The 21487-nt window shown below is 40.1% G+C and overlaps 1 protein-coding gene across 1 annotated transcript in view; it reads right to left on the bottom strand.

Annotated features, from left to right (window-relative positions):
- Positions 1-21487, bottom strand: part of LOC129707421 (formin-H) — an 87244-nt gene that overhangs the window by 44076 nt on the left and 21681 nt on the right. Inside the window, exons 6-8 of the mRNA XM_055652443.1 lie at positions 18383-18559; positions 13617-14079; positions 9642-9804 (exon numbers count right to left, since the gene is read on the bottom strand). Of these exons, the coding sequence (XP_055508418.1) occupies positions 9642-9804; positions 13617-14079; positions 18383-18559 (803 nt within the window). The remainder of the gene's footprint in view (positions 1-9641; positions 9805-13616; positions 14080-18382; positions 18560-21487) is intronic.

Raw genomic sequence — 21487 nt, 5'->3', positions numbered from 1 at the left:
TAAATACAATATCGTGGTAGAGACCTGATGCGGCCATAGAAAATAAAAAGGTGACTTTTAACTGTGTGATTTACTGACAGATGAGAGTGGAAGAAATGTAACTGATGTTTTAGTTTAGTTTAATTTAGAGGTACAGCATGGAAACGGGCCCTTCGGCCCACAGTGTCTGCACCGACCAACAATCACCCATTGTTAGTCTGAAGAAGGGACTCAACCGCAACCAGAAATCTCCCTTTTCTCTGGAGATGCTGCCTGACATGCTGAGTTACTCCAGCACTTTGTGTCTTTCTTTGGTGTAAACCGACATCTGCAGTTCCTTGTTTCTGCACAATCACCCTTCCTCCCAGGTTCAGATTCTACACACTCGGGCAATTTACAGAATCCAATTAACCCTCAAAACATACGCATCTTTGGAATGTGAGAGGCAACCACAGCACCCAGAACAATTCCTCGTGAACACAGGGAAAATGTACAAACTTCGTACAGACAGCATCCGTAGTCAGTGTTGAACCCAGGTCACTGGCTCTGTAAGGCAGCAACTCTACCGCTGTACCACCCCATGTGAACAGACTACAAAAAAAAATTGACAACCACTTGCCAATCCAAGACGCAAGATTGTAAATTCATGGACAGGTTTTTACAACAGTAACTGCAAAATCAAATACTGCAGAAAATGCTAGGTGTGAGATTTTAAACTGTTTGTGAATACGTTTGTATTTAATCCAACTTCAAACAAACTAGTCTGGGTACAGACAAGAATCCTAACATAGGTCTTCAACTCTATTGATGTATGAAATATAAAAACAAATGCATATTGCCATCTTTTAATAGCATTTAACCTATCAGAATTAACATCTGAAGCTCCATATATTACAGAGGCTACTAATGGTGTAATATCTTTGGACAAGCCATGAAATAGTCTAGCCATAGTCTTGCAATACTGTTATCTGGAACTGGAACTCAGATTCAAGCAATAAGATACAGCAGGGTGCACCTGACACTGAATCCAATTCAGAAGATTAATCATGAGCAGCACAAGAAACAAAAGCACTGAAAAAAAGTTAGAGACTGGAAAACATGGCACTGATGTGCTGTTATTTTCAGCAGATTTCCTGTACTCATTTCATGCGGTTCAGAGGGAACTTGGAGAACAGTAGACCACAGGAAATGTAATATCATGACTGAGAAACTTCAGCAGCATTGTAGAGAAATTTATTTTGATACATCAACACAAGCAATTATCAGGTGGAGACACAGTGAGTGGCTTGTGAAAAAGTTGCCAAAGCTGTGAACATTATCCGGCGAGGACAAAATGTTTATCGAGAAGCATGCAGATTGATCAACAACTTTGAAGCAGCAGTCCCTGTAAAACAAACAACCATGGTGTGAATTACCAAAAGCTAGCAAGGCGGCACTAAGTGACTTTGCTGAACAGGACAAATGAACATGAAAGAGAGAATGCACGGACAATGCTTGCAATAATAAAGAGCGGAGGCTCGAGATTGGAATGGAATACGGTCAAGGGTTGGCATGGTCGTGCAGCAGTGGAGCTTCTGCCTTACAGCGCCAGAGACCGGGGTTAGATCCTGATCATGTTTGCTTGGCTGTATGGAGATTGTATGTTCTCCCCGTGACCTGTGTGGGTTTTCTCCGACACTCCAAAGACATACAGGTTTGAGGGTTAATTGGCTTGGTATAAATGTTATTGTTCGCAGTGTGTGTAGGATGGTGTTAACATGCGGGAGATCGCTGGTTGATGCGCACTCAGTGGGCCGAAGATCCTGTTTCCGCACTGTGTCTCTAAACTAAACTAAATTTATTAAACTGCTAGAAGGCACACAGATGTTGACCACAAAATGGCAAAGCTTGACATAAGTGTACTCTATATTCCGGTTAGCAGTAGCAACGTAAAGAGGAACGCCAACACCGTCAACTTCCACGATCAACTTTCATGAAAGATCAACTTCTATGGAATTAATCTTAAACTTTCACTATCTTCACATTTTTATTTAATTAGGTCAAATAAGATTTTTTTTTTTCCTATTTTGGATATCTTTTATCCCAGCTTTTTAAAAAAAATTACTGGACAATATTCTGGAGCATTTTAAAAAGAGATTACGTGACTGCAAGATTTCAGAGATAGGCTAAAGGCATAGTCTTAGAATGTTATTTGATGTTAAACAGCTGTTTGAGGAGAGATTATCGCAGCATGTTTATAAAGGATTGTTGTTGAGGGTCAATAAATAGCAATGCAAGAATACTTCTCTGCACATAGTGCTTCTTTTTAATGTGCATTGTAAATGGAAATCAGAAACATGCAATCCATGTTTCAATATCGTGCTTGAGAATGTTGAACTTAAAGTCTTGGTCAAGTGGGTCAAGCAGCATCTCAGGAGAACATGGATAAGTGATGTTTCAGGACACGTTCTCCTGAGATGCTGCCTGATCTGCTGAGCTACTCCAGCACTCAGTTTTTTCACCAGAGAACGTGTTCTGAAATGTCACCTATCCATGTTGGCCCGAGATGCTGCCTGCCCACTGCGCTACTCCAGCAATCTGTGTCTTTAATATTTATCCCTATGCATCGGTTGCCCTGGTGCTCCTTTGTAATAGAAACTAGCTTTTGCGAGGTACAAATAAAGAAGTCAAGGGGCAATGCTCCGGCCATGTACATTATTAAAGGAGGGAGTAAATGTTTAAGATATGTCAATTAAGTAGGCTGTTTTGTTCGGGATGCCATTGAGACTCGAGTCACACTGTAGTTGCACTTGTTCAAGATAAAGATGATTCCACTACTCTTCAGAACAACTTTAGGATGTCAGGAAATTAATTCCTCTTCACAGAATGTCCCATCTCTTGAACTGCCTTGAAGCCAGTGTATCAGTGGCTGATTCAACTGTCAGTAATGATCTTTAGGATGTTGATTGTAGCTATTTTGATGATGGTAATGCCCTTGAATGTCAAGAACAAAATAACATAGTAAATATGGATTTGATGTATAGCTTTGAAGATAGCTATCACTAAGCATTTGTGTTCAACTATTGTGATTTACCATCTAACCGCCTAAATCTGAATGTAACAATATTACAGGGAGAAATTGTTTGATTCATTGCCTGAGGTCCATTAGTTGGTACTGAGCATGATGTAGTCATTATGAACATCTTCCGCATCAGCCTTTATTGAGGCCAAGAGATAAGAGTGTTTGTCCTATATACCACCAATGGAACAATGAAATTCGTACTTGCTGCAGCTTAACAGGTCTGTACATACAATGATAACAACAGCACACAGATAATCATATCGACCTTTGATGGTGGGAAGGTCAGTACTTGTGATGGGACTGGCAGTGTCCACCATTCTCTGTAGTCTCCTTCATTGCTGGCCATTCTAGATGCTGTGGTGCAACCAGTCAGTGTGCTCTCTATCCTACACCTCTAGACGTTTCATAGAGTATTCATCAACATCAATCTTCAATCTTCTTAGGAAGTTGATGTGTTAATGAGCTGTCTTTGTGATTGAATTGATGTACTGGTCCCAGGACAGATGTTGAGAGATATGCAAACGTAGGTAATTGAAGATGTTGACTCTTTCCTTTGCCATCCCATTGATGAAGGTAGGAAAATAGATCACTGGATTTCCCCTCCTGAAGTCAGCACTCATCTCCTTGGTCTTGCTAACGTTGAAAGAATTATTATTGTTTGGGCACTATTCAATCATGTTATCATTCTCCCTCCTGTACTCTGATTCATTGTCACCTGTTATTCATTGGTATCATCGGTGAAATTAAAGATGGTGTTCGAGCTGTCTGGCTACACAGTCGTGGGTATGGAGAGAGTAGAACAGGGCACCGAGTCTTGAGGTGTTCCTGGGTTGATGGTTATCAAGAAGGGAGTGTTGGTGCTAATTTGTATTGATTGTGGTTTGTTGATGAGGATGTCAAGTAACAATTACATAGGAATGAGCAGGGACACAGTTTGAGAAGTTTGGAGAGGATGATGATGACAATGTACAAAAGTGATCCAGTGCAGAGTGGAGAATCAGTGTCCTTGCATCTCCCGTTGATCTATTGTGGCGAAAGGCGATTGAACTGGATCCGGGTCCTTACTAAGGCTGGTGATATGTGTCATAACTGACCTCTCAAAACACCTCATCACAAGGGATGCATGGGAAGAATAAATTATGAATCCTTATGGGCTTGGTAAAATGGATGACATTTATCATGATAAGGGCTCCCAGAATCAGGGATCATGTTGTATAATAGGGGCCTGACATTTGGGACAAAGATCAGGCATGTTTCAACTAATAGTGCTATGGATGCTCAGTTACCAAGTTCAAGAAACAGAACAGTACATTTTTTAGATATTAAAGGGAATTGAGAATTACAGGGTAAAGTGCAGTAAGGTAGCATCAAGTCAATGATCTGCCATGATCTTATTGAGTGATAGAGCTGGCGCAAGATGCCTACTTTCACTCCCACTCATGATGTTCATATAAAAGTGCTCCAACAGCAATATTTGGGGCCATATCAAAGTTGCAACAACTACTGGCATCTTCATTTGCACTGGATATTACTCTGGAGAGTCTTTCAATCAGTTGGTAAAGATTTCATTTCAGTCAGCCCCCTTGGCACTGCACTTGTTTAAACCTTGCAAGAAATCACTCAACTCACCTCTAACCACAAGAGGGCAGCTAAGGGAAAATTACATTCCCAGGCTGCAAGAATAACAGTTTTCCATCTGTAAAGGTAAGCAGTGATGGGATTGTAACAATAGCCTTGTAGCTTTGTGGTCAATGTTATTGATACTGGCATTGTATTCAAGATTCATTTAAATTGCTGAATGTACATTCTCTAACTGCCTTGGTAGGATTGTAATTCATGCTTCAAGGATTCTTTGGATTATCAAAAATAAAAAAAACAGCTAATTCCCCAAATATTCAGCAGATCAGGCAGCAATCGTGGAGAGAAGAGTTAACCTTCCACAGAAAGACTCAGTGTTCTGATGAAAGGTCATCGACCCAAAACGTTAACTCTGTTTCTCGCTCTAATGGAGCTGTCTGATCTGCTGAGGTTTTCCTGCATCTTTCATTTTTTATTTCAGATTTTCCCCAATATCTCATTATTTCACCTTTAGATTACTAATCCGAACACAGTAACATGGTGTGGCAGCCAAGGGCAGAAATAAGTGGAATAAACATACAAATACACAAATATTCTGCATCTTAAACAGAGATCAAGTGCAACTTGTGGATGACAAATATGGCAACGTGACAAGCATATAGATTTAATTCATTAATTATTTTGGTGTGCTTGATCACAACACTAATTTTGACACCTCTTCAGTACTTCAAACCCACACAACCGCCACATACTGCCTGCTCGGCAGCTCTCTACAACTTAATGCTTCTCAATTCCATTCTTTACAAATCATAACAATCACTGGGACAACAATATTATCAAGGTCAACTACTTTGCTCATATGGTCAGTTACAGTATATATTCATTTTTATGTTAGTCCTTTATTTCGAATTGTGGAAGCGAATTTTACATGTCAGGTATTCATAATGTTGAAATGGCTTGCTGTTGCTCAATTACATACTTGTTTGATTTTCTGATTTCAGTTTATTGTCATGTGTACAGTGAAAAGCTTTTGCTGCATGCTAATTAGTCAGCGGTATGCCAATATATGATTAAAATCGAGTAATCCACAGTGTACAGATACATGATAAAGAGAATTAGGTTTAGTGCAAGATAAAGTCCAGTAATGAACTATCAAAGATAGACCAAGAGTCTCCAATGGGGTAGCTCAGGACTGCGCTCTAGTTGTTGGTAGGATGGTTCAGTTACCTGATAACAGTTGGGAAAGAACTGTCCCTGAATCTGGTGGTGTGCATTTTCACACTTCTATACCTCTTGCCTGATGGAAGAGGTTGGGGTGCGAATTGTCCTTGATTATACTGGTGGCTTTGCAGAGGCAGCATGAGGTGTAAATGGAGTCAATGGAAGGGAGGGTCCCCCACTACTATGCCATGTCTCTGAATGAGTCATTCAAAGATCGATGGCATCTGAGGTGGACAACAAATGTTAAATCATTATTAGACAAGGGGTTAACTTATCCACACAATGCATCATCTGAGACATTTAAATTTCTCATTGTTCAATATTGTCAAAGCAAATTCTCAATTCTCACTCTGTTGCACCCTAATTCTTTGCTTAATTCAAAATGTTATTATATGCTGAGATCAGAAAGGCATCCCAAGGCAGTTTACTATTTTTACATTGAGTGAACTTGCACAAATACTACGTTTCCACTATTTGTTCAACCTTTCTCATGAATAGAATGAATCAATCAGTGTGTAATACAATTCTCTGAACAGAAACTATATCACACATTACAAATTTTAAACAAACATTTTTTTTAAATGAGCTATTAACATCGATTTGAAAAGTCTTGGTAGATTAATGCTTTCTCCACAATAAAAATATGATAATGCCATTTTTATTTGCTGTTGTTTTATCATGCAATGTTCATTCCTGCAGCCACATGATTTCTGGTACTCAGATACGTCTTGGTTCATTGCTTGGCCATTGAAAAATCTTTCTCCCACACACATACATCGTCCAATGGCCAACTCGTCTACTCTTAAGTTAATTAATCTTCTTCATTAATAATTCAGTCCAGCACAGATTTTAAATTCAGATTTTCAATTTAGATTGGATAATAAAGAATAAGTTGGTAATTCTTTGCTATTTCGAGAGAGGCAGTCGAGAATGTTATTGGTGAACTCCCCACCATCAAGGTTAAGAGGGTAAAAGTAAAGGAAGAAAATAGTCACAATATTTTAACATTTCATCACCATTTTCTTGCCTTTTTAATCACAACTTCCCCACACACTGCATTCCACCTTCAACAAATTAGCTTTCCCGTTTCTCTTCAAATTATAATAAATCTAGAAAGCATTATTACATCTCAATTTAACAATTAAGACATTATTACTTGTATTGACAACTTTTTTTCCTGACTCGTTATTTTTAGAAATCCACATCCCCATCTTCATCCCTTCCCTTACATCAAACCGCCTTAACAATCTTCTTTGCTTCTACAACCTCTGCCCTAACCAATGCATCCCTTCGCCAATTGCCCCACCACATTGCAAGGTCTTTATAGATTCATAAGACATTGAAGCAGAATTAGGCCATTTGGCCCACTAAGTCTCCTCTGCTATTCAATCATGGTTGTTCTATCTTTTCCTCTCAACCCCATTCTCCAACCTTCACCCCATAACCTTTAATAGCCTTACATATAAGAACCCACAATCTCCGCTTTAAAAATACCAAAAAGGTGACCTATACAGACGTCTGTGTCAATGAATTCCACAGATTCAACACCATCTGGATTAAGACATTTTTATTCTAACACTGTGCCCTTTGATCCTAGACTCTCCCACTAGTGACAACATCCTCACAAAGTCCACTCTATCCAGGGATATCACTATTCAACAAGTTTCAATGGGATTTCCCCTCACTCTTCTATACCGCAGCAAGTACAGTCCCAGAACCGTCAAACACACATCATACATTAACCCAATCATCCCTCGAATCATTCTCGTAAGACTCCTCTGGACCCGTTCTAACGTTCTAATGTTAACACATCCCTCCTCAGATAGGAGGCCCAAAATTGCTCACATTACTCCAAATGCGGTCTGACCAATGCCTTATAAGGCCTCAGCATTAGATCCTTGCTTTTATATTCTAGTCCTTTTGAAATTAATGCTAACATTACATTTGCCTTCCTTACTATCAATTCGATCTGCAAAGTCCTTTTGCACCTTTGATTTCTGAATCCTTTGCCCATGTATTTACCTTTATTCCTACTACCAAAGTGCCTGATTGCACATTTTACTCAGGTGTGGGGGACCCCCGTGAGGGGGGGAGGGGAAGAACAATGGAAGACCCGGCATGTGGGGACCACTGTGAGGGAGGTGGGGGAGAACAAGGGACAATGGGGACCCGACATGGGGGAACCGGCATGTTTTATAACGTTGTTAGCACCATAGGTGGCTGGTATTTGTATATATTGTGTATGCAAGCAACACATTTCACTGTGCCTAGTCACATGTAGACATTAAAGTATTCCTATTCCTTCCCTGCAACTTCTTTGCCCACTCTCCTAACTTCAGCCACCTTGGTCCTATTTGCTGCTAATCCCACTAACCCAGTTATCTCTTCAAAATAGCTTATGACATAAAAGAGTTACATAAAATTACTTGGTAAGACATAAGCAAGATGAAGAAATCTCTAAATAAATCAGCATGGTATTTGGTTCAATGGTCTCATTTGCCTAAAAAGGCTTGCCCCCACCTACAGCAAAAGTCTGCTTACCCACCACACCACCTCCAGGACCCTCAGATTGGCCGACTTGTGGTTACTGAACATCCCGCGGTCTAGGCATAAGTTCAGGGGCGACCGCGCCTTTGCGGTTGCAGCTCCTGGACTGTGGAACAGCATCCCTCTTCCCATCAGAACTGCCCCCTCCATCGACTCTTTTTAGTCGAGACTTAAAACTCATCTTTACTCTCAAACCTTTCTTGACGTCCTCTGAGGGAAGGCTATATGTATTTATGGGCCCATCAGCGACTGCACTTCCTGAGGAAACTAAAACAGGCCTCACTCCCCACCAACATCCTCAGGACTTTCTACAAGGGTACGGTGGAGTCTGTACTCACGTACTGCATAAATACGTGGTACTCCACCTGCAACTGCTCGGACAGGAAGGCTCTGCAGAGGGTAATGAGGGGAGCAGAGAGGATCATTAGCTTCTCCCTACCCTCGGTACAAGAACTGTTCCAGAGCCGCTGTCTGAAAAAAGCTGAGAGAATTGCTAAGGACAAACTGCACCCCCACCACATACACCTGGATCTCCTGCCATCAGGCAAGAGATATCGAAGCATCAAAGCCCGGACTACAAGACTGCTAAACAGCTTGCTACCACAGGCTGTGAGGCTGCTAAACAGTCACTCTGTACTCACAGTCAATTGATTCAGCGGCTGGCACGGACACTTTAATAACTGGCATTGGCCACTCAAATCAACTGCCCCGGACCTTTTTTTGATTGGTTTATTGTATTTTAACGTTGTGTTTTACCAGCTTTTAACTATTTATTTATACTGTTCCATCAGGGACTGGATTGTTTTGAGTGTTATTATGTGTGAAACGCTTTAAATTTCATGTGCGATGCTCCGCTATTCCCTGGGAAACGTCTTTTCATTTTGCACTTTACAACTGTTGCTTTGCAAGATGACAATAAAGGTTGATTGATTGATTTATGTATGTACTTAATCTATGAACCAATGTTGTATAACGTTAGTACCTCCACCAATGTAAAGCACTTTGGTCAACGAGAGTTGTTTTTTAAATGTGCTATAGAAATAAAAGTGACTTGACTTGACTAAAATGCTAAACAGGCAGCCGATAACTTGCACAATACAGACATGGGTCCACTTCACCACCAACTCAAAAAACTAATAGTATGACCAATATTTCATCACAGCAATAATAACAGCTGGGAACTGTTTTACTCACCGTACAATTAAAAAAACATAAACTAGGAATTGTTTAGTTAATTATGCAATACTACACTTACTGAAGTTCTGAGCAACTTTTTGATTCAGAAGAATAACCTGATGAGTGGAAAAATCATTGACTGAATGGATCACCATTTCTTGGGCAGCGAACTGATCTACGAGACTTGGATAATTTAATTGCAATTCTTGTGCAGAACTCTGTCCCCAAATAGATCTTGATATCTGAAATAAAAGGAAAATAATTATCTGAACAGTGATAATAACCAAGTTCCATTTGGTCCACAAAAAAAGCAGAACATCTTCTCTCCGTGGATGCTGCCTATCCAGCTGAACATCTCCTGCTTTCTGTTTTTCACCACTTGGTTACTATCTCCACACTCTTTAGCCATGGTTACTATCTCCAAGCCTTCTCTCTCCCCCACTTGACAAATCTGCCAACCAACCTCTCGACTTGGATCCACTTGCCACTCTTGCCTCAGCCTTACCCCTCATGGCTTTCTACCAGCGATCTCCCTCTACTCCCTCAATCTGACGAAGGGTCCCAACCCAAGACATCATGTCCATTCCCTCCATGGATGCTGCCTGACCTGCTAGATTCCTCCAGCAGTTTTCTTTTCTCCTGTTTTTTTTTTTGTTCATTTCCAACTTTGCTTTTCTGTCACTTTTGCTCATTTTCTGCCATCACCTAAAACACATCTTGTAAATGTCTCTTTGTACATGGTGTGATATACATATCCATGCATCTGTAACAAACAAAGCTGCTATATACATTTCACCAACAATATTAATAGTACATCTTGTATAGAAACAGAATTCTAAAAAGCTGTGATGAAACAGGAAATGCTCTTCTCACATTAGCAAAGTCATGGTACATATCTCAGTACATTGATTCTTTACAAAGTTCAGCCATACGCCTTTACCATTACCTCAAATTTGTGAGTCCCACAGCCAGATTGATATCACTCGGATTAATGCCAATATCTTGTGAAGTTACATCCACCCAACCTACACACCCTGCTATTATATTACAGCTTTCAGGAAAGGCATACCTTCAATAACTGTAGGTCAACAAGAGGAACAAATATTCCCACGTGTAATCTCTCACTAAGTTCATGTACCTTTCTTATATTCACTATTGAAATTAATAAATGAAAGCTCAGATGTTTGAAACATTTGACTGCTGCTGAGGTACAGGTAGGGTTTGATCTGGAAATATCAATGAAGCAAAACAAGTCACGACTTCCTTAAAATACTGCATTATCAATACTGTGATAAACAATGTGTTATAACTTGCAGGCAGTAAACAATGCCTACAACACTCGACACAGAGCATTTACATGTATAACATGTGGGTCATATGGAAATGAAGTTCAGTAAATCTGACGACCTTAAAACTTCTGCTATTTGAAAAATGACAACCGAGTACAATTCTAAATGCAAGCATCCAACTACAAGATTTATTTAAAACTATTTGATTAAAATTCTTCTGTTGCATAATGTCAGCCATCATTAATTATTTCATTCCGGCAATACATGATACATTAGTAAACTTACCTTTGTGATATGCACAATGGCATGGCTTATACAAAATGGATTTCTGATTTTTTTTTTACATCCAGCTTACATATGCAATATCAATTTTTCATTGGTTATTTACTGCACAAGATCAAAAGGATGCTTACATTTATCCATGATTTTGGGAGAAAAAATGGGCATATAAGCCACTAACCAATACGGACAAAAATGTCTGTGTTTGTTCCATGGTGTGGGGAGATCATGGATCTAAGTGGTGTTTATTTGGGTAGCACACTGGCATTGCAGGTGATGTTTCACAGTTCCAACAAGCTGGGTTTAACACTGACTTCCTGAGCCCAGTGTGTGGAGATTGCATCTTTTCTGCCAACATGTGGGTTGCCCTTGTACTCTCCAATTTCCTACCATAACCCAAAGTCATGTTTAGGAAGGAACTGCAGATGCTGGTTTGACCTGAAACGTCACCCATTCCTTCTCCCCAGAGATGCTGCCTGTCCCACTGAGTCACTCCATCTTTTTGTATTTACCCAAGTCGTGTTAGTCCGTAAGTTGGTTGGTTACTGAGTGTGGTGGCGTCTAACGGCAACGTCTCGACTACAGTCGTCTGTCTTTTTCATTTTTGTCTTGATAAATGTATGTCTTGAGCTAGTTTTTTTTTTTTTAGCTATGTATATGTGGGGGGGGGGTGGTGGGGGGGGGGGGGGGGGGGGGTGTCTGTTGGGGAAACCGTTTAATCTCTTCCCTGTACAGGGACCCGAGCTTTTCCCTGTCGGGTCTCTGATGTCGTTGGGCCTAACATCGAGGAGCCGGCGGCGGCCTCCGGCCCGGACTAACCCGAGGATTCCAATCACGGAGCCTGCAGACCTGACATCATGGAGCTGGCCGTCTTCGGAGCGGGAGGAGCTATGGTGGCGCGCGGCTGCAACCCGACTTTGGAGCTTCGGGGGCTCCAGCTGCAGGCCTGGTGGACGGTAACATCGGGAGCTCGCAGTTCCCTGGTGGGAGACCGCTTTTCAGAGCTCCCGCGATGGCAACTTCTCCCGCTGGAATCACGGGGTTTAAAGGACATGGAGCAGGGGCCTTTCATCGCCCCGCGTGGCTTAAATGGCCACAGGACTTACCATCGTCCGCCGGGGGCTTAACATCGGAGCCCCAGTTCGCCTCGATGCTGCAGTTGGACTGCTGGACCACGGGAGAAGAACAAAGGGAAGAGATAAGACTTTGCCTTCCATCACAGTAAGGAGGTGTTGGAGACTCACTGTGATGGATGTGTATGTAAACTGTGTTAAGTGTGGGTCTTGGGTTTTTTGTAATGTAAAAACTGTAGAAAATGCAATTTTGTTCAAACCAAGTTGTTTGAATGACAATAAAAGGCATTCTATTCCTCTGAAAAATTATCTTTGTGGAAGGTACATGCTCAAATTACTTGTATTCAATGCCCCCCAGTAATCAGTTGTTATTTTATACAAAGCCAAAAAAATTTCCGTGTGTGCATTTTTAAAACATTTTCAGAAGTATGATGAGAATCTGGATACATTTATTTTAGCAGTTTATTTTTTTTAAATACAGTTTGATTTCTGCCTCTTACCAGACCTCCCACCTACACCACATCTCCAAAATAACTTTAAAAACATTAAAAAAAAATTAAATTGCTGGAGAAATGTTTCATTTGTGGTGTGGGCTGCACAACGACACAGCTGTTAGTGCAGCTACTTCACAGCTCGAGGTACCTGGTTTTGATCCTGGCCTCGTGTGCCGTCTCTGCACATTGTGTGACTGTGTGAACTGCCTCCCTTCTTCCCACATCCCAAGGAAATGTCAATAGGTTACTGGCTGCTGGCTGCTGGAAATTGCCACCAACATAAGTTAATGGCAAAACAAAAATCTAAGGGAGTTCATGGGTATGTGTGAGGTTAAGTTGCAATGATACAGAGAAATAAAGAGGGAGAGGGCAGGGGGAAGAAAGGATTGCTTAAATTGCTTTCTAGCATGGTATTGATGGGTCAAATGGCCAATTTCTGGGTTGTTACAACATTAACCAGGTTGGAAGAGTTGCAGATGTGATGATATATTTGACTGATAAGTGTGAAGCCTCACTCATACCTCAATTACAATGCTTGGACTCAAAGCTGGGGTTCCAGGATATTAAGTCCTCATATAGGCATTAAATGCTGGAGTAACTCAGCAGGACAGGCAGCATCCCTGGAGAGAAGGAATGGGTGATGTTTTGGGTCGAGATCCTTCTTCAGACTGAGAGTCAGGTGGGAGGATTCCAAGAGATATGGGAGGGTAAAGTATAAACACAAGAGATCAAAGGAGATGAAGCTCAAGAAAAATGTAGAATAGATTATTGTTAGCTAGGGGAAGGTGACAACGAGAAATACAAAGTAAAATCTAATCAGGAGGACAGTCAAATAAGTCGGAGACCAGTGCTGACATTGACTATCAGTCCAAACAACGATAATGGAATAAAAGGTAATACAGTTGCTTAAAGCACTTACCATTTCTGGAGCAACCTTTTCCCAGTGGAATGGTTTTGTCTTCCTCATGATACCACTTGAATTTTGAGCTTGGAGCGGAGGAGGTGTGGGGATGACAGCTCTCTGGTATGGAACAGGAGGTAAAGGTGGCATTGGGATGCGCAGAGGTCTGGGAGAAATAGGCACTGTTTGGAATGGGGATTTCTCAGCGGGGGAAGTGTTTTTTCCTTCTTCTTTTTCTTCTCCTTTATCCCACATCTGGTTTTGAAGCAAGTCCAGTTGTTTTAATGAGAGATGTTCAGCAGGCTCCTTTCTGGATGGTGTAGCTGGCATAACCTCAAACAAGGTATTCTCACCAAAAAACTGTGCTTGAGATAATCTCTTCCAATGCAAACAACACTTATCAATTGCATCTATCCATTCATCCCGGCACAATATTAAATCTTCTGTGCTTTTCAACTGGTCAGTAACTGGTATTCGAAGTCTAAGATTGAAACAATGCCATTGAATTATTATGCACGTCAAAAATTAACCAGAAAAGTACATATCTCCTTCATTAAAGTATATAAGACAACACTAGTTTCACATTTAGCTACACTGTTTTAGAAATGGGAACATCATGGCATTGGTGGAACTACTGTGAATATATATTGAAAGAAATCTATGTCCAAATATATGACCAATGACCATTAGACCTGATGGGGAGAAATTACATTCAAATTTCTGCTTAACTCATAACTAGAGTTTAGACTCCAATTCTGGGTATCAAATATTAAATACATTATGTTGGTCTTGGATGGACTGCAGACTGAATTTAGGGTTAAATTGTGAGCTGTTACCCAAAGCTCTGCTGTTTATCCTAGATAAATAGATAATTTGATGCAAGTTTCCAACACATGATGGGGGACTAACAGAGTCATAAGTTCTTACGTTATAGGTGCAGAATTAGATCATTCGGCCCATCAAATCTGCTCTGCCATTCCCATGGCCGATCTATCCCTCCCTCCCACCATCTCCTGCCTTCTCCCCATAACCCCTGAAACTCGTACTAATCAGTCCCTAGAAATAAACTATTTCCCCTCTTTGGGAGTGCAGGACCAGAGAACAAAGCCTACATTTCAGAGTTAAATCTTTCAAAAATAGATATAATAGATCTGTCCGGTCTATTCCCCCTTGTATGTGCCTGGCTCATATTCATCCATCTGTTTCCTATTTATGCACATTGTTTTTAACTGTCACTATTGTACCCACATCCACCATTGCCTCTGGCAGCCGATTCCCTAGATGCACCACCATCTGTATGAAAAAGCTACCCCTCCGATCCCTTTTAAATCTCTCCCCTTCAATCTACGCCTTCTGGTTTTAGACTCGCCTACCCTGGGAACAAACAGTGACTATTCATCTTATTTATGCCGCTTATGTTATATAAACCTCCTTAAAGGTACACCTGTTATTTCACTGGGATCCTGGGACAACTAAGAGTGTTTTGGTAAGAACAGAATGCATAAATTAGACTGCATAGGTCCTAAAGTGTCTCACACACTCTGCAGCCCCAATACAGAGCATAAAAAGCAATCATTTGTGTGATCACCACAGGCACCTTATAACGGGCCTCTTGCTGTTTTATACTACTGGGAGAGATCTGGATCTATGAAAAAAAGTTTCCAGCCTCTTTCCCACCCATTCAGGATAGCCGGCTGGGATTCATCCCCCTCCTGTGCCAGGCACTTCGACTGTGACCAGATCAGTATGGGCACTACCCAAATCCCAGTTCTCCACACTCAATAAGCTTCTGTCAAAGTACTAGCTGGGTGTCCCCCCATTGAAAAGAATGTGACCAGCCCAAGACTCAATTGTTCAGATCAAATGAAAATCAACCAATGAGACTACAAACACTCATTCCATGTGTTGTCATGTTGCTCCAATTGTTTGCTGAACAAAGAAAGATGCAGATCACAGGCAAGAGGTTCCTGTGGCAACTCCAGTTATTTACTGAGATGCGAATATTAAACTCTTTCCAGGAAAGATAACTTTCAAACTCCTTCTTTTGACTCAAATCCCAATGTGTCCTCAAATTACAGAACTCTTTTGCAATAACTTGTATTCATTGAGCTGACTCACACTCAGAAGAATGGAGAGTTCATGAATTAGCTGCTTATTTATTCCCATAGGAGACAATGACATTTTGAAGGTGGTGCAGTTATCAATCATCTCATTATTACAAAAATAAACAACATTTTGCCCTTTCTTTTGGCTTTGGGTCAATTTGTAAAAATAAGTCTAATAATTTCTTATCTCTTGAAATAGTGCTCTCATTGGGCATCCTACTTTAAAGGCAGTAAGCAGTCTTTAAGCTAGAATAGATTTCAGTGCAAAGATATAGGCGGGGTAAGATTTACACATTCCATTCTATACAGTTTGTTTAAATATGGAAATATATATTTATTGTACAAATAAGTTCTGCAAGTCAAAGTCCAATTTTTAACAAAGACTTGTTCAAAAATAATATCTGAATAAATTCTACAGAATCATTTTGGTGGTTGACTTTGTACGCTCTGAAAGGTAATGATATCCTATAACTGGGTAATCACATCTACAAAATGTTCTTCTAATGGAGCACTGAGCAAGAGCCTAAGTAATTTAGTTTTTGCATTAAGTCGTTCTGCAATGCAACACCATACTTTAGTTGCTTTGTTGCCATGGCGAGCAAGGTTTTCTTTACAAAATAAAACCTGATGGATCACCTTTTTAATGCACGCCAATAAAGAAAGGAAACAGGTAGAGAATAGAGGGGGAAAAAAGGAAAAGGGAGAAGAATGAACCAGAATATACAAGACAGTCACATAGAAAGACAAACAGGCAGAACAGATACAGGTGCATGTTTTACAATCCTCAGATTAACATCAGCTCTGCAAAATGTAATTCCTGACAGTGCAACATGCACTCAGTGCTGAAGAGGTGTGTCCTCCTAGGTTATGCACTTAATTCTCTTAAGTAAGGCTTGAATCTTCTGGCTCGGGAACAAAAGATACTCCATAATCAAGGTTACACATTATTAAAGCTAAAATAAAACTAGATTTGTCAGTTTCAAACGCCACCAGATGGATTATTTAATGTGTGTTCATAAAGTGGCCTTATATTTTTGTCATTGAGTAGAATAAGAATTCTGATTCATGTCAAATTCTATGTGGCATGGCACAACATTTATCTGTCCTTTCTTAAAAAGAAATGGATCTAACTTTCAAGCGCATGTTATTGTACAACAGACTACCTCGTGAGCATTAGAGCTTAAAAATGCAGTGGTACATCAAAGTAGTTTGTTGACATATTAGTGTTTGAAAGTGTGTTTAACATAATTCACCCAGCCCCTGCTTTTTCCACCTTAAATTGGATCTAACCAATTGTTGGCAGGCTTAATGGATGCAAAATATACAAATGTAATGAAATGCCTCTTGGACAAAACAATAAGGAGAAATAGATATGGCTTTAATTGTAAGGTATTGTAATTGAAACAAGATGAACGGTTGTAGTCTTTAACAAGCATTATCAATTCAAGTTGAAAATTCACTGTGGAGTTGGAAGAGGGGAGAAGCACCAGTTAATCCATGTCAGTTGAGAACTGACACTATCCTGTGACAGAAGCATTTAGGAGAGAGGAAGAGATGTATAAGGCTTTAATAAGAGGATTAGATTTCTTGTGATCCAAAATACTAGTATGACGGAAGTCTAATCAAAGTGATATAATATAATCCCCACAGCATTGAATGTTTCTGTCCAAAAACTGACAGATAGAGTCAGTATCATACAGCACAGAAATAGGCCCTTTGGCCTAACTAGATCAAATGCCCCATCTAAGGTAGTCCCATTTGCCTGCGATAAACCCTTAAGAAGCCAATTCTAATTCCTGTAACAAGAGTTAAGAGAGTCAAGAGTGTTTTATTGTCACATGTACCAAAACAAAGCAATGAAATCCTTATTTGCAGCAGTACACAGCGCTCAATAATATAATAAGCAAACAATAAATTAATAAACAAAAAATCCAATATAGAGCAAAACCTAAACAATGCCCAAAGTCCCAAGTGCAAGGCAATTTGTAGTTTTGTTACAGTTGGTGGTGTTCAATAGTCCGATGGTTATTGGGAAGACACGGTTCCTCAACCTGGAAGTTAGTTTTCAGACTCCTATACCTTCTTCCGAATGGCAGGAGAAAATTGAGTGCTTTGCCAGGGTGGTGTGGGTCCTTGATGATGCTGCCTGTCTTTTTAAGACAGCGCATCCTATAGATCACCTTGATGGTCAGGTGATCAGGACCTATGATGGACCGGGCAGTATTCACAGCTTTTTCTAATCTCCTTCATTCTGGGGTGTTTGAGATGCTGAACCAAGTTGTGATGCAACTGGTCAATATGCTCTCTACCATACACATGTAGAAGTTCAAGAGGTCATTCATCAAAATTCTGAATCCTCTCAATCTTCTAAAGAAGCAGTGTTGGGCTTCCGTTATGATTAACAGATTTGCATCTTCTTAACAGTATAGTGCAGAAACCTTTTTCTTTTTCAGAAGGCACTAGTATGTCAGGGACAAGAAAAATGGAGTAAAAATAAGCGATAACAGGTAGGACTAAATCTGTTGTGTCTGTTCTGCAGTAAGTATTTTACAATGTCTGTGCTGTGAGCTTTAGTGGGATCAAACATGGCTCAAAGTAGAATTTTGTCCTTGGGAGTTCACAGCAGAAAATGACAGTCGCCGACATAAGATTCATTCAAATGACATGAAAGCAACTTACAAGTAACAATTTTTCTTTGTGATGATGGTAAAGGATCCATTTTCTGCTTCCTTGTGTACACTTGTGTTACCATCCGACAAGTAAATCAGGTTTGGGGTCAAGCCCAGCGGTTCACCAGCTTCACCAACATTAACACTTTGGAAATGCAGTTCCCCTTTGCGCAGTTGCACATAGCATCTGAAACAAGGATTCAGTAAAGATATGGAAGATGAAGCAAATTTTCTCCTTTAAGACACATATTAAAGTTTTTTATGGTACACTGGAATCTTCATTTGAGTTAATGGCATCTGGGAAGCTTACAATTAATAATTGTAATTCAGTTTTTGCATCACAAATTTGATTAAACAGTTTAAGTCTGCAGCATCGGAATTCAGTGTTTAACTTAAATTAACTTAAACCCCTTCAACTAACCAATTTTGAATTATCAGGAAGATAAATGCTTTGGGGAATGCTCGAGGTAAAAATTAGGTAGTACTGCTAGTTTTTTTTCTTCCCCCAGTTTTTTCATAAATTCTTAAATAAGTTCATCACCAAGTAAAATTATAATCATTCTGCCATGCGAGAGTTATGAATCACTTTCTTTGGGGAACATTAACTCAACCAAATCATCTTCAACAAATCCAAGGAGAACAGAGTCAGGGGTAAACTGTACAATTCTCATGACATTCTGCTATCCATGCCTCAAATCTATTTCCCTGCCTAAACCCATCTCTGTAATACTCTTATCAAATGAAAATCCAGCAATAAAAGCAAAATGTGCCAACAAGACTCAGCAGGCCAGGTAGCATCAATTGGCCTTTCTTTAGCTTGTAAACCATCAGAATTGTGGTTCAGGAGAAAAGGTATACCACTTACAACCACTTGCATGAACAGTTTCATCACCAGAGTGAACACAGTGGAAGTGAATCAACTGGGAGAATGGAGTGAAATTATTACAGGAGAGAGTATGAAATACAGTGTAGTCAGGATGGTATTGGGAGCCTGTGGGCTTGCATTGAATGCTTGTTGTTAACTTGTCCCATAAGAAGGAGATGGAGACATCCAAGAAACAATCATGTGAAGATGAGAGAGGTGAGGACCAGTGAATTAGGAGGAGGATATCAGAGGTAAAATAATTGGAAGCGAGATGGGACAAGACCAGGTGAGATGCTGGATATCATGAAAGAAACAAAAACTGCAGATGCACTGAGCACATCAGATAACATGTGTAAAAAGGAGCAGAAAGGATCTTTGACCCAAAACATGACCTCTATTTCTCTTTCCATTGAGAAAGGATGAAGTCAAAATAGGAAGAAATAAAGAGTAGTAATAGGAAGTTGGGTGGGGCAAGAACTGGCGGAAACAATGGGTCCGCTGCAACAGTCCAGTTTCTGGACCTTGGCCTGAAGCTAGAGTCCGGCTGGGTGACAAAAAGGCTGTGAACGGAAGATATATCTGTGGCTGTCTGGGAAACAACGTCCTGATGTTTGGGTCATACATAGTACAGAACAGGTATGAAGATTATCAGAAAGCTAACATTTGACTGCTGCAATAATTTTTTTCCATTTGCAAGATGTCAGTTTGTCAGAGCACATCTACTGTATCCGTTATTCAAGGTGTTGGTTCTTATTCATTGGCGAGACTAAACGTAGACTGCGCGATTGTTCTGCCGAACACCTTTGCTCAGTCCGCCTGGACCTACCTGATCTCCCAGTTGCCAAACAATGTAATTCCCCTTCCCAATCCCACACTGACCAATCTGTCCTAGACCTCCTCCATTATCAGAGTGAGGCCAAATGCAAATTGGAGGAACCGCATCTCATATTTTGCTTGGGCACCTCTCAACCCAGTGGTTTGAAAATGATTTTTCTAACTTCAAGTAATCCTTGAAACCCTCTCTCTCTATCCCTCCTCCATCCAAATTGTACTAGCTTTAAAGTCATCTTGTTGAGTCTCATTGTCTGTAACTCATCTATAATTCAAATAATGTAATAGCATAACAAACATTGTCTACAATTCACCTAGCACACAGCAAACAATAGCCTATTTCCTTTATCATCATTACTTTTTTGAATATCTTTCATTCATTTGTTCTATATTTCTCTACATCACCATCTATATATCTTGTTTCCATTTCCCCCTGACACTTAGTCTGAAGAAGGGTCTCAACCCGAAACGTTACCTATTCCTCTTTTGTCCAGAGATGCTGTCTGACCCTCTGAGTTACTCCAGCTTTGGGGTCTATCATCACCCTCATCGACAGGTTTGATGTTGGCATTTAAAATGTAATTTTCGCAAATTCGAAACCTTCATCTGTCCAAGTACCCACATGTTTTTTTAGGGAGGGAATTCTGTTTCTATAACCGCTTGGTAAAAAAAAAAATCTTCATTTAATCCTGAACTGCCTAGCTTCAATTTTATGGTTATATCACCTCATACTCGATTGCCTGACCAGAAGAAAACATATCCATTATACTCTTGGCTTAGAAAAATAATCATTTTGGAAACCACTGTAGATCAATCCTCAGTCGTCTGGACTCAAGAGATTAGAAACCAGGTTTCTCTGGTGCATGAACTTCACTCTTCCATTTGACATTTGGTGTTCAGATTTACCTTATGTCCAAGCCAGATACTGATCAGTGACAACACCTACATGTATATTGATTCCAATGGTTCACAGAAGCTTTTTAACCATTCAACACAGGTGAACATTTTTCCAAGGGTGTATTAAGTTAAATATGCCTGTCTGTTACAAACAAATAACATGTAGGGCTAGTAAGGGGACACAATTTATCATAGCAACATGATATTATTTATCTGGTAATGATTTCTTGCAGGAATCTTGCTACACGGGAATTCTTGTGCCCAGCCCAATTAAACTCTAACCATCAAGATCAATTTGCTTAACCCTAAAAGGCACACTGCTGCAAACAAATAGCATTGAATCACCAATGTAATTTCCTCCAAAGCTGTGAAATCATATATTCTACAAGTTTCCCCACAGGTAAAGCAATTTTTCAAAACACTGAAAATATCTTTACTAATTGTTCAAATCACCACCAGTGTTTTAGAAAACGAGCAATATAATCCGTTTAAATATTGTGCAGAAACACTATATTTTTAGAT

Source organism: Leucoraja erinacea, chromosome 21, assembly GCF_028641065.1.
Source record: "Leucoraja erinacea ecotype New England chromosome 21, Leri_hhj_1, whole genome shotgun sequence".
Lineage (NCBI taxonomy): Eukaryota > Metazoa > Chordata > Chondrichthyes > Rajiformes > Rajidae > Leucoraja > Leucoraja erinaceus.
This window is presented reverse-complemented; position numbering and strand designations above follow the sequence as displayed.